The following is a 13719-nucleotide window of genomic DNA, read 5'->3' as shown; positions in this document are numbered from 1 at the left end:
CAAAGGGGCATCCAAAATGGGAAGACAAAGAAACCGGACCCAAATGGAAGAACAAGACAGAAGAAGAACTAGATGAAAACTAGATGAAATGGAGACAAGCAATTTATCAGATAGAGTATTTAGAGTAATGATTATAAGGACACTCAATAGCATGAAAAAAGACATAGAAACCATTAAAAAGGGAGGAGTCAAAAACAAAGAATATCTGAAATAAATAATACACTGGAAGGAATAAACAGTAGGTTAGATAAGGACTAAACCAGTGATTTGGAAGACAAGGTAGAATAAACCACCCAAGCAAAGCAGCAAAAATAAAGAGAATTTTAAAAAATAAGAGTTTAAGAAACATTTTGGACACGAAACAGAACATCCATGATATGGGAATACCAGAAGAAGACAGTGAGCAAGGGATCGAGAACCCATTTGAAGAAATGATGACTGAAAACTTCCCTAATCTGGTGAAGGAAAAAAGATGCAAATCCAGGAAGCTCAGAAAGTCCCAAACAAGTTGGACCAAAAGAGGCCTACGCTGAGACACATCATAATTAAAATGACAAGGCTTAAAGACAAGGAGAGAATCCTAAAAGCCACAAGAGAAAAGCAGGTAGCTGCATACAAGGGAGCATGAATTAGACTGTAATCTGATTTCTCAACAGAAACATTTCAGGCCAGAAGGGAGTGGTGTGAAATATTCAAGGTGATGAAAAGCAATGACCTATAACCACAGTTAATTTACCCGGTGAGGCTATCATTTAAAATCAAAGGAGAAATAAGGAGCTTCCAAAAAAAGAAAAAGCTAAAGGATTTTGTTAACAGTTAATTTACCCGGTGAGGCTATCATTTAAAATCAAAGGAGAAATAAGGAGCTTCCAAAAAAAGAAAAAGCTAAAGGATTTTGTTAACACCAAACCAGTACTGCAACAAATGTTAAAAGGAGGGGGAGGGAGGGGGCGGAGTAAAGTGGTATTAAAAATGAACTGTAATTGAAAAATAAAATTAAGATAACCAAGGAAAGGCAGAAGAAATCATTTCCCCACAATGAGACTTGTAGGGAGGGCAGAGGAGGCATGAGAGGGCTGGCTGGGCTCCCATGGGAGGAAGGGGAGGGGGAGAAGGAAAAAAAATAGGAAAATAGTCTAACAATAAAATGGCACTAAATACATATCTGTCAATAACCATCTTAAATAGCTTAAATGCTCCAACCAAAAGACATGGGGTAGTTGAATGGGTAAGAAAACAAGTCTAATGTATAAGCTGCCTCCAAGAGACCTGTGCTGGATCAAAAGATACATATCTACTAAGAGTAAAGGGGTAAAAAAATGTATTTCAAGCAAATAGAAAGGAAAGAAAGAGCTGGGGTAGCAATACTTAATATCTGACAAAACAGACATTAAAACCAAGGCTATAGTAAGAGACAAAGAGAGACACTACATAATGATAAAAGGAACAATCCCACAAAAGGATACAACCCTAGTAAACATATATGCACCCCACACAGAAGCACCTAAATATGCAAAGCAAATCTTCATAGACATAAAGGGAGAGATCAACGGAAATACAGTCATAGACAGGGATTTTAACACCCCATTGATTTCAATGGTAAATATTTCAGTCAGAAAATCAATTAAGAATACAGCAGTCTTAATGACACACTGGATCAAATATATTTAATTGATATCTTCAAAGCATTTCACCCCAAAGCAGCAGAATATATACATGCTTTTTAAGTGCACATGGAACATTTACTAGGATAGACCACATGTTAGGATAGAAAATAAGTCTCAACAAATTTAAAAAGACTGAAATCATATCAAGCACCTTCTCTGACCACAGTGTTATGAAACTAAAGATCAACCACAAGAAGAACACTGAAAAACACACAAAGACATGGAAGCTAAATAACATGTTATTAAACAATGAATGAGTCAACAAAAAGATCAAGGAAGAAACCAAAAGATATCTTGAAACAAGTTACCTTGTTTCTTGTTTCACAAGGTATCTTGTGAAAATGAGGACACAACAATACAAAATCTGAGGGACACTGGGAAAGCAATCCTAAGAGAGAAATTCATAGCATTACAGGCCTATCTCAAAACAAGAAAAATCTCAGATAAACAATCTAACTTTACACTTAAAGGGACTTGAAAGAACAACAAACAAAGCCCCCAAAAGAAGGAAATTAAATAAAGAGCAGGGCAGAAATAAACAAAATAGAGTTTTAAAATGATACAAAAGATCAATGAATCCAAGAGCTGCCTCTTTGAAAAGATAGGCAGGATTGACAAATCTTTAACCAGACTCATCAGGAAAAAAAGAGAGGACTCTAATAAATAAAATCAGAAATTAAAGAGGAGAAATAACAACTGACACCAAAGAAATACAAAGGATTGTAAGGAAATATTATGAACAACTATATGTCAACAAACTGGGCAGCCTGGATAAAATGGATGAATTCCTAGAATCATACAATCTTCCAAAACCAAATCAGGAAGAATCAGAGAATCTGAATGGACACATTACACCTAGTGAGGTTAAAGCAGTTATTGAAAAACTCTCAACAAACAAAAACCCTGGACTGGATGGCTTCACAGATGAATTTTATAAAACATTTTAGGAAGAACTAATACCTTTGCTTCTCAAACTATTTCAAAAAATTCAAGAGGAGGGAAGGCTCCCAAGCTCATTTATGAGGCCAGCATTATCCTAATTCCAAAACCAGATATAGACACTACAAAGAAAGAAAATTACAGGCCAGTATCACTGATGAATAGATGCTAAAATCCTCATTAAAATATTAGCAAATGCATCAAATACAGCAGTGCATCAAAAAGTAAACACACCATGATCAAGTGGACTTTATTCCAGGAATGCAAGGTTGGTACAATATTTCCAAATCAATAAATGAGACTCATCACATAAACAAAATGAAGGATGAAAACCACAGGATTTTGGGTGGGTGGGTTGGGAGTAAAAGATAGAAAATTGTATTGCAACAACAATTAAAATTAAAAAAAAACCCACAGGATTATCTCAATAGATGCAGAAAAAGTACTTGATAAAATCCAGCACCCACTTATGATAAAAACTTCCAGCAAAGTGGGAAGAAAGGAAACATACCTAAACATAATTAAGGCCTGTATGACAAACCTACTGCCAGAATAATACTCAACAGGCAAAAACTATAAGCGTTCCCCTTAAGATAGGGAACAAGATAGGGATGTCCACTTTCACCTCTCTTTTTCAACTTAGTACTGGAAGTCCTAGCCACAGCAATCAGACAAGAAGAAATAAAAGTCATCCAAATTAGAAGTAAAACTGTCTTTATTTGCAGATGACATGATACTGTACATAGAAAACCTGAAAATTATACCAAGAAACTACTAGAACTGATAAATGAATTCAGCAAAATAGCAGGATAAAAAAATAAATATCCAGAAATCAGTTGCATTTTTATATGCCAATAATGAACTAACAGAAAGGGAAATTAAGAAAACAATCCTATTCACAATTGCTTCAAAAAGAATAAAATACCTAGAAATAAACCTAACCAAGGATGTAAAAGACCTGTACTCAGGAAATTATATGACACTGAGAAAGGAATTGAAGAAGGAATACAAACAAATGGAAGCACATACTGTATTCATGGATAGGAAGAATTAACATCATTAAAATGCCCATATCACCCAAAGCAATCTGTAGATTCAATGTAATTCCCATTAAGATTCCAATGATGCATTTCACAGAACGAGAACAAATATTTCAAAAACTTATATGGAACCACAAGAGGCCCCACATTGCAACAACAATCCTGACAAAGAAGAACAAAGTTGGAGGAATTATGGTACCCAAGTTGCAGGTCCAATCCCCTCTCAGGGCACATACAAGCAACCAATGAATTCATAAATAAGTGGAACAACAAATGGATGCTTCCCTCCCTCCCTCCCTTTCTCTCTGTCTCTCACCAATTTTTAAAAAAGAATGGTTACTTATATAGGAAGACTGACCCAGTAAGTAACTATATTAAGGATAACAGGAGGTAGGAGTCTCCCAATCACAGAAGGGAGTTACAAATTTGGGAAGGCAGAAAACTAGAATAAATCCAGCAGCAGGACTGCAGTTGGAAGGATTGGTGTGCACTGGTTTTCAAGACAGATCATAGGTAGATATAAAATCAATACAATGCATGTACACACACACACACACACACACACAATATACACATACAGTCCCAAGCTCTGTCTGCTGAAAGGGTCTGGGAGTGACAACACACAACAGCAATGAACACACCTAGTTTCTACTTGTGTTCTCTATTCTCCATGAAAATCCCATTCTCCACTGAAAGGAGCCAGGGCAACACAGAGCTCTATTTCAGAGTTGCAGGCAGGAATTCCCACTAATATGGATTAATGAACAAGTAAAAAGGAATTGACATGTTTATGTTTCATAGTAGTAGCCTACAACTGGTTTACAAGGGTGAAAGAGTGATTTTCAGTGGAGAAGCCTGGCAGGCACCACCTTAATAAAGTGATCAAAGTGTGGTCCATCAGTAATGGGACAAACTGAAATTCTCTGCCTCCTGATAAGATGGAACAAGAAGAACACAGTGTTCTTTTGAGGTATTCTAGCCAAAGATGCATAAAATTAATCTTATCAGGACAAAAACATCCATTAAAATTGAGAAACAGTCTACAAAATCACTGGTCTATAATGCTCAAAAGCGTCAGGGTGAAAGTCAAGTGAAAGACTGAGGAACTGCTCCAGGCCGACAGAGATTAAAGAGATATGACCACTAAATGCAACAAGTGATGCTGAGGGATTGTCAGGACAACTGGCAACACCTGAATAGTGTCTGAGGGTTAGGTGGTCACACTATATCAATGTTAATTTTCTGATTTTGATGAATGTGTTGTGAATATTTTTGAGAATATCCTTGTTTCTAGGAAAAACACACTCAAGTATCAGGGAAAGTATTCAGTCAGTAACTTACTCTCAAATGGTTTAGTAAAAAAGTGCTTTGTAACACTCTCTGACTCTTTGTAAGTTTGTGATTATTCTGGAATTAAATATTTTATTTAAAAATGGATGTAAACCCTATAAAAGCAAAGATTTGATTCTCTCCCCTGAGGGCCCCTACAACAGCGGACACTTGATGACGGTCTGACAGGGGATAGGGTGGTGAGAGCACCTCTGTAACAGGGATCAAGACCCTATCCAGACCGTAAGTCTAGGGAGAGCAAAATAATCAGAATTATTAAAAAATTTGGAGATAACTGTCAAAATAAATGACTAATAAAACAGCCTGGAAAAGAGAAAATTACTATTATAGCTTTTCTGTATTATTTGATGGTTTAATCAAGTATTAAAAAGTACCAAACTTTGGCTCTGGCTGGTGTGGCTCAGTGGACTGAGTGCTGGCCTGCAAACCAAAGGGTTGCTGGTTCGATTCCCAGTCAGAGCACATGTCTGGGTTGCTGGCTAGGTCCCTAGGAGGGGGTGCACAAGAGGCAACCACACACTGATGTTTCTCTCCCTCTCTTTCTTCCTCCCTTCCCCTCTAAAAAAATAAATAAAATCTTTTAAAAAATTTTAAAGTATTAAACTTTGATTAAAAAATAATATAATGCAACTTCACAGGGAAGTACCAAAAATTTAGCTTAAAAGGAAAAAGAAATATTTTCTTGGATAAGTAACATTTAATAGTTTTGTTTTTTACAGACAATCCAATAAAATCCCACATTAGCTCTCTTTTGTTTACCATCAACTGTTTCCTTTTCAAAGACATGCATAGTTGATTCCAATACTGACTGTAATACAGAAAAGCAAGACACGATGACTGTCCAGCAATCTGGGGCTTCTTACAATAATAATGATATACTCATACAATGGAAAGCTGTGCCAAGATTAAACACGATGTAAATGCCTGGTGTTTTTCCTGCTCCAGTAAAAAAGAAAGGAACACGAATACAAAAGGTATATTTGCACCAGCGGCTCCTGTCAGTAGAAACTCTCATCCAGGACTCTATAGGAGGCATATCAGAATCGGGGGTGAGGCCACAGGCACCAGCGATGGCCACAGGCACTGGGCCATGCAACCTCGGTACATGGATGACCCACATGTCAATTCAGTGGGACAGGAGCGATACCTCCCCATGTCACAGAGGAGGCAGTGGGACTGAGATCCTGACAGTCTCACGTCAGAGCCCATATCCTTAAACCCATGTTATACTGGACACATCTGACCTAGAAAGAAGTTCAACCACATATTAAGTGAAAAACACCATGCAGAGGTATGTATAATAGGATCCCATTCCTGCAAAACAAAAATTGTATGCACACCCTCACATCTGGAAATCTATGGAAAAACACACTCTAAAATTGTAATAAACAGGTATTAAAAATGACAGGTATTTAAAATTTTAATTATCTGTATTTTTCTATGATGAGCAACATCACCAAATTAATTAAAAATAATTTAAAGCACAGGGAATATTTTAGTTGACTGAAGCTTTACTTTAGTTGAGGTTTAGTTGAGTTTAGTTTAGTTTACTTACGATGAATATATGTGAAACATTGTACCCATAGGTATACATACACCCAATGCAATAATAAAACCATGTGGGAAGTACCACAGAGGGTGAGCCAAGCATCAAAGATGCCAGCAGATTTCACCCTTGTCCAACAATTTCAATTCATTTAGTATCCTGGAGATACAAAATTAAAGACTGGGTGTTTCTGCCCTCATGAAAGTCTTTTTCTTATTTGTATGCATCCTGCTACATAAAATAAAAACCAATCATAAATACGTTTGCATACTCTGAGGATAAAGAACAATCACTGGTCCATCTCTGGGCTGGAGTAAACCTGTCCTACTTGAGCATGCACCTGTTATGCTCCTTACATCACCGTCAAACCTGTAAACGTGGACCGCAAGGCAAACCATCCTCATCAGCCAGACATCATGCATTGGTTCCATTAAGAAAAAAGGGAGTTACCACATCCCTTCTAAACAAGCCTCACAACCTTAAGATCATTAAGAGCGTTCTTTACGCTGCCTACAAAATGAAGCAAGCAGGGAGAACTCAGCCGAGATCGGGCCATTGGCCCTGGGTCACCCGCCACACACTTGGGCCATGAATGCTGGAGAGACTGCACCAGGAACCTTAAACCACGGGACTCAGACAGAAGGAATATGTTTCATAATTAAAGCATAAAATAAAACCAAAAATACAAATGTGAATTCTCTGGTACACTTCTGCACTTGCTTTTTACTGTAAGGTTACAGGTGACATTGCTTCTCAGTGGGGAGCAACTCGAGGGACTAGAGAAAACAATGTAGAGAGAGACAGGTGACAGCGTTCCCACTGGCCATGACTGACTCTTCTTACATTGTCATGACAATAACTAGTTTTAAAAAGTATCTGAAACTGTCAATAAACCAAACCTTGTCTTGGCAGTATCTTTGAATTATGAACATGTGGACTTCTGGAAACATAACTCCACATTAATAAGAAATTGAGAATAGTTTTCTCCTGTTCTCATAAAAACAAACTAGCAGCTTTAGAACCTCAAAACTTGTAATGAACTCACTTTAATTAAAATTAAAATATTAAATGCAGAGTCCAAATCACTATCTCTGTATGGGGAAACATCTACACAACTTATATCAAAACACTAAGATGCCTATAAATAAGTTCAAAGGAAATATATATTGGAGCGAGGCTACTCACTTTCCATTCCTTGAGAGTCATTTCCTTGCAAAAACATTGGCCAAAGAGCAAGTGCCGGGTTGAGTTTATTGGGAAAGGGTGCTGACTTTATATTCAAGGCTGGTTTCTCCGAAGAATCAAGGTTTTTATTCTCCATGGGTGACACATAACAGGCGAAGTTCTTTGCAACCAGATCATCATTAACACAAACCTGTACAATTTTAAACATTTCATGAGTATTAAGGCAATATGGCCAAATGACTGTTCAGAAGATATCTCAAAATCAACCACAAATTTCAATCTTCAGAAAAACGATTTTATAGAACATAATTTGGTAGAAATTGATCGCCTGGTTGCTGCACTGGTGATGGTGAGCTAGATACTTCTGACCAACCTTCTTGATAAGAAATACAGTAAGAATTTGCCTGAAACATAAGAAATATCTTCTGCCCTGGCTAGGTGGCTTGGCTGCTTGGAGCATCATCCCCTGCACCAAAGGGTTGCAGGTTCAATTCCTGGTTGGGGCACATGTCTAGGTTGTGCATTTGGGCCGTAGTCAGGGCACGGGAGGCAAATGATCAAAGTTTCTGTCACATTGATGCATCAATCTCTTTCTCTCCCTCTCTCCTTGCCTCTCTCTCTAAAATCCTCAAGTGAGGAAAAAAATATATATATATCTTCTCAAAAGTACTGGAGAGCTGACATGACTTTGCCAGGCAAAGATCTAGGGAGAGGGCAAAGACAAAACATAAATCATAAAAGGAAAAACTGATAAATCAGACTTTATCAGAATTTAAAATTTCTGCTGTTCAAAGGATACTGTTAAGAACAAGCCAAGGACAGAAGAAAATATTTCTAAATATTATATCTGAATGGATGTGTACTCAGAATATATAAAGAACTCTGACCCTGACCGGTGTGGCTCAGTTAGCTGGGTGTCGTCCCACAAAGTGAGAGGCTGCTGGTTCAATCCCCAGTCAGGGCACAGACCTGGGTTGCACATTCAGCCCCTGGTCCGGGCATGTACAAGAAGCAACCAATCAATGTTTCTCTCTCACATCCCTGTTTCTCTCCCTCTCTTTCTCCTTCCCTTTTCTGCTCTCTAAAAATAAATAAAATCTTTAAAAAAATAGAATTCTCAAAACTCATAAAGAAAACAAATGACCCATTAAAAATAGGTTGATGATAATCAAAACAGCATGGGGAAGCACTTTGTGAGGTGTCTGTCTCATCACTGTGTTGTACACACGAAACCAATGCAAAGTGATACTGAATGAAATCTGTAAAAAAAATAAATTTTAAGCAGTATGGTACTGGCATGAAAACAGACATATGGGCCAATGAAACAGAACAGAGAACCTGGAAATAAGCCCACACATGTAACTCAATTAATTCATGACAAAGGAGCCAAGAATATACACCGGAGAAAGAACAGCACTTTCAGTAAGTGGCAGTGGGAAAACTGGAGGGCCACATGCAAAGGAATGAAACTGCACCGCTATCTTTTATCATACAGAAAAATTAACTTAAAATGGAGTAAGGACTAAATGTAAGACCTGAAACAATTAAAACTCCTAGAAGAAAACCTAGGTGGTAAGCTCCTTGACATCAACCTTGGCAATGATTTTTTAGTTGACACTGAAAACAAACAAAAACAAAAGCAAAAATAAACAAATAGGACTACACTGAACTAAGAAGCTTCTATACCACAAAGGAAAGCATCAACAAAATGAAAAGACAACCTACTGAACTGGGGAAAATACCTGCAAATCATGTATCTGATAAGGGGTTAATATCCAAAACATATAAAAACCTCATATACCTCAATAGCAAAAACCACAAAACAATCCAATTCAAAAATGGGCAGAAGATCTAAGTACTTGAAAATAAAAGGACAACATGGATATATCTTAAGATAATGCTGAGTGACAGACACCAGGCAAAACGTGAGAACACCCTGGGACATGGCCCTGCGCCACCTCTGACAGCTGGAGAAGGGCTGCGGGCCCTCCTTCTTATTTTCTGGCAATTAGGACTGCGTGCATCCACTGTGAGACCTCTCTGCTTTCCTGTCTTCCGAGCTTCACCATCCCGAAGTAAGAGCAAGCTGTCATCCACATACAGCCACATGCAGGGAAGAGAAACCTGCTCTTGAAAAGCAAGAAGCAGCAGGTTAGCAGAGAGCTTGTTGAAAAGATATTTTACAAGACTGATCCCATAGCCAACATTTTGGCATTTTTACCAGGTAGTAAATAAGTAATGAAAAGTCACAGTAAAATGAACAAGAATGTGGGGGAACCCAAAATACAATACAAAAAGTAACAAACTTCACTAAAAATGAATAACATAACTACACTGAAGAGCTTAGGGGGAAAAAAAGAACAAACCTAAGTTACTTTGGAAAACAATGTTTTGGCTACATCCCGTAAGGCTTAAGACACTTATTTTTTCACAGGCATGAGGGTTAGCAACTCTGAAATTAACTTATGTGAATACTAGGAGACAGATGTCAAGAATGAGGAAAGGGGAGATACTGGATTGAAATCAGAGGTACCAGAGCTTTTACTATATGCACAGGTGGACAGATCTAGGAACAAATGCAGATGCATGTGCACACTGGTTAGCGTGTAGGCAGGTATCTCCTGCCTGTGGGGTGGGCCTCCGGTCAATGACACCCCAGCAGTGCGAGCCCACATATAGCCCTGATCCTGACATCTCAACACCACCTGTCAACAAAAGGAGGTTCCTGGAGCAGTGGTTGATTCTAGGCCTGGAACTGGAAAATGACCAAAGGGCAGGAGTATGCTGTGGAACAGAAAGTAGAAAGTTTTCAACAATGATGGGGAATGTAAGCTACTTCAAAAAAGCTCCTCATGGACAATTCTGTGACAATTTGAGCAAGAAAATAATGATAGTAATGGATTATATCACCCAGAGTAAAAGAAATATTCAGGAGTCAATACTAAAAATAAATGAATTATTAAATTAATTAGTAAATGGGGGAGCAGGGATAGTTCTTCCTTATAGAATTCCAATTTAAAACATAAAAGGCATTATGGAAATGGGCAAGCACCACAAAAATAAGCTTTACATGCAAAGGTAATTGATGGATATTTGCACAGTCTCAAAATACCTCCCTCACAAGATGCTTAATCATCTCAAGAGGAAAAAAACAGTAACTCTTCAGAGGAAAAACCTAGCAGATACCACCTTACCCAGACAACTGAGGCCAACATGACTAGTAATGAGACATACCAACATTGTGAACCTCTTCCTAGGATGCTTTGAGAAGGGTTCAATGTCACTGCTGTAGCATTCTTGCTACAATGTAGAACCTCAATCTAATGAGAGAACAAACTGAGCGGACAGTGTACAAAATAACTGACTAGTACTCTTCATAAGTGTCAAGATGGGAAAGACTGAGGAACTGTTCAATAGACTGAGACCAAGGAGACGAGACAGTCAAATGCAATGAGGGATCCTTGATCAGACCCTAGAACAGAGAAAGGAAATTAATGGGAGTACCAGCAAAATGAAAATAAGGTCTACAAATTTTCTGAAAATAGTATTTTATCAGTGTTAATTTTCTGGTTTTAATCACTATACCATTGGTTCGTATGATTAACATTAGGGGAACCCAGGTAAAGCATGTACAAAATTCGGCAGTATTTTTACATCTCGTCTGTCATTGTAAAATTATTTCAAAATAAAAATTTTAAATAAATGGATGGCTTAGATGACCTGTGGGCCCCAAGCAGCCCACATCAGCACCTCCACCTACCTCCACACAAGGTGCAGAGCTGCACCTGTACCACACTGCATAAAGGTGAGCAAATGTTAACAGCTTATAACTGGGGTGGGGGCTCACGTGTGATGCCCACTTCCTTTCTACTTACATTATCTGAATTCTTTATGATAAGCACAAGTACACATGAGAAAATTATGAAGGGGGAAAACAGTGAGCCATACCAAAAGTATTTATAAAAATTATGGCCTCTTATGAGAAAATAACATTTCATACTCATCACTGTAGGAATAACTTCTTGCCCATTACTAATTAAAATACTGTCTAAATAAAGCACTAAAGTAATTAAAACAGTCTCCCTAACTTCTGAACAAAGCTTTCCTTGAAAGATTAAGAAAATTTCTATGTGAATGACATTGTTTCCCTTGATCATTCTTTATTATAATAAAATTTAAAATAACAATAGAATATTTTAAAAATACAATTATTTCACTTACTTTTTCATTTTTAATAGTTACATAAAGGTAAACCTCAAAAGTATCTTTTTCCACAGCACACAATTTGGCTTCCACCTGGGTAGTTGCTAAGTGGCACAAAAGAAAACATAAATTAGCTGATATTAAAAGTATATTTGAAACAAGTCAGCCATTTCCCACCTATTAATCTCTGCTAACTACTTAACAATTATCCAGACCACAATGTCCAATGTCTTCCTCCCACAGGCAGGCCTTAGTGCAGGTGTCTGGGGCTGGGCAAGTCGAGGTGAGAGTTCTCCTGCACGGAGTCAGGCTTGGATCCTCTGTCCCATCCATGGCCTTTTCCTCCTGCCACCATGTGTCACCTCCTTGAGCACAGTGACTCCCAAATCATTTCTCGTCAGCCTTTCATCTGAGTCCACTCTACCTGCCAAATGCCCACGGAGCAGAGCTCTTAACTACTCTCTGAGACTCACACTAATCCAAACAGCAGCTCTGTGTATGGGAATTTATTGGCCACTATGCTAAGTCCTTTACAAATGTACTGTATTTTGCCTTGTAAATGCACACTTTTTGCCCAAAATTTTTAGGGAAAAACAAGGATGTGCATTATACATGGGAAAAATGGTTACGTAATAATGGGCATAATAATCCCTTGTATTAAGTCCCACAAAAACATGGGTGAGCATTATACATGGCAAAACACAGTATTTCATTTCATTCTTACCGTAAGCTCTGAGGGTCACTGTACAGGTGAAGACCCCAGGCTCAGAGAAGGCCCCACAGAAGCAGCAGGGCAGTACGCAAACCTAAGGATGCTGCTGCCTCTTCCAGACCTCCAGACCTCTGCCTTCCAGCATTCCCCAATGCACTCACACAAGGCCCAAAACTCCAAAACCAGCGACCTTGCCCCCACTGTCCCACTTCTAGATACAAAGTGTGCGGCTGCTCCTCCACCCAGGCAGTGGGGCAGCAGAGGAGAGGGGCCAGGACCCCGACAGGTACAGGTAGCACCGCAGCCCATTTCACACCCACTACTCCTCAGGACAGCCCTAGGAAGCAGGCACAGTTACTTGGCTCTTGGCTGCCAGGGGTTAGGACAGGTGCCACAAATGAAAGTTCATGCTACAGTCAACAATATAAAGACAGCACACTACAGAGGTGGCCTGTGGCATTCTATACATCTTGAATTAGAAATTACGATTACACAGTAACTTAGGTTTTTCACCAACTGTCAGTTCAGCAAAATGTACATCCAGTTATTTTGCAGCGCCCCAGCTTCTATGCAGACTAGGAGTCAGGAACTGTCATTGGGTACGGGTCCCTTGGCCAAACAGCCCCTTTCTAATTTCATCTGTCAATCAATTACCGATGTCCACATCCAGCCCCAAAATTTGAGGGCTGCACAGTCTTTGTGACATTGGGGTGCAAGAAGCCCTAGGTAACTTATAAACCCATGAAGAGGCTCAAACAGCTAAGCACGCACATCTCAAACCCCTCCCCAACCCAAGGTTAAACCACCTTGGGCATCAGTTCAAAGCAGGCCGCAGAGATTGCGCACTCGCCTCACCTTTTAGAACGTTCTGAAAGTACTGAATAGCTGCAGCATCCCACTTCTTGGCGCGTCTGCAACAGTGCACAGATGCAACTTCATTAATTAAAAATTGAGGTTAGTACACTAACATCACTTTGTAAACCACACACCGGGTATTTCTGACACTCCTGTGGAGCCTGTGATGCAGGTGCCAGGTAGCAGGGCTCTGGCTCTGCTCTGAGGGTGCTCCCAGCTGCA

At 38.9% G+C, this 13719-nt stretch overlaps 1 protein-coding gene across 1 annotated transcript in view; it reads right to left on the bottom strand.

Moving 5' to 3' along the window:
- Positions 1-13719, bottom strand: part of TDRD12 (tudor domain containing 12) — a 77766-nt gene that overhangs the window by 50725 nt on the left and 13322 nt on the right. The window contains exons 5-8 of the mRNA XM_045846646.1: positions 13498-13553; positions 11949-12034; positions 7724-7917; positions 7080-7159 (exon numbers count right to left, since the gene is read on the bottom strand). Coding sequence (XP_045702602.1) covers positions 7080-7159; positions 7724-7917; positions 11949-12034; positions 13498-13553 — 416 coding nt within the window. The remainder of the gene's footprint in view (positions 1-7079; positions 7160-7723; positions 7918-11948; positions 12035-13497; positions 13554-13719) is intronic.

This window comes from Phyllostomus hastatus, unplaced genomic scaffold (genome assembly GCF_019186645.2).
Source record: "Phyllostomus hastatus isolate PE091 unplaced genomic scaffold, TTU_PhHast_1.1 phas_contig_5, whole genome shotgun sequence".
In the NCBI taxonomy this organism is placed as follows: Eukaryota; Metazoa; Chordata; class Mammalia; order Chiroptera; family Phyllostomidae; genus Phyllostomus; species Phyllostomus hastatus.
This window is presented reverse-complemented; position numbering and strand designations above follow the sequence as displayed.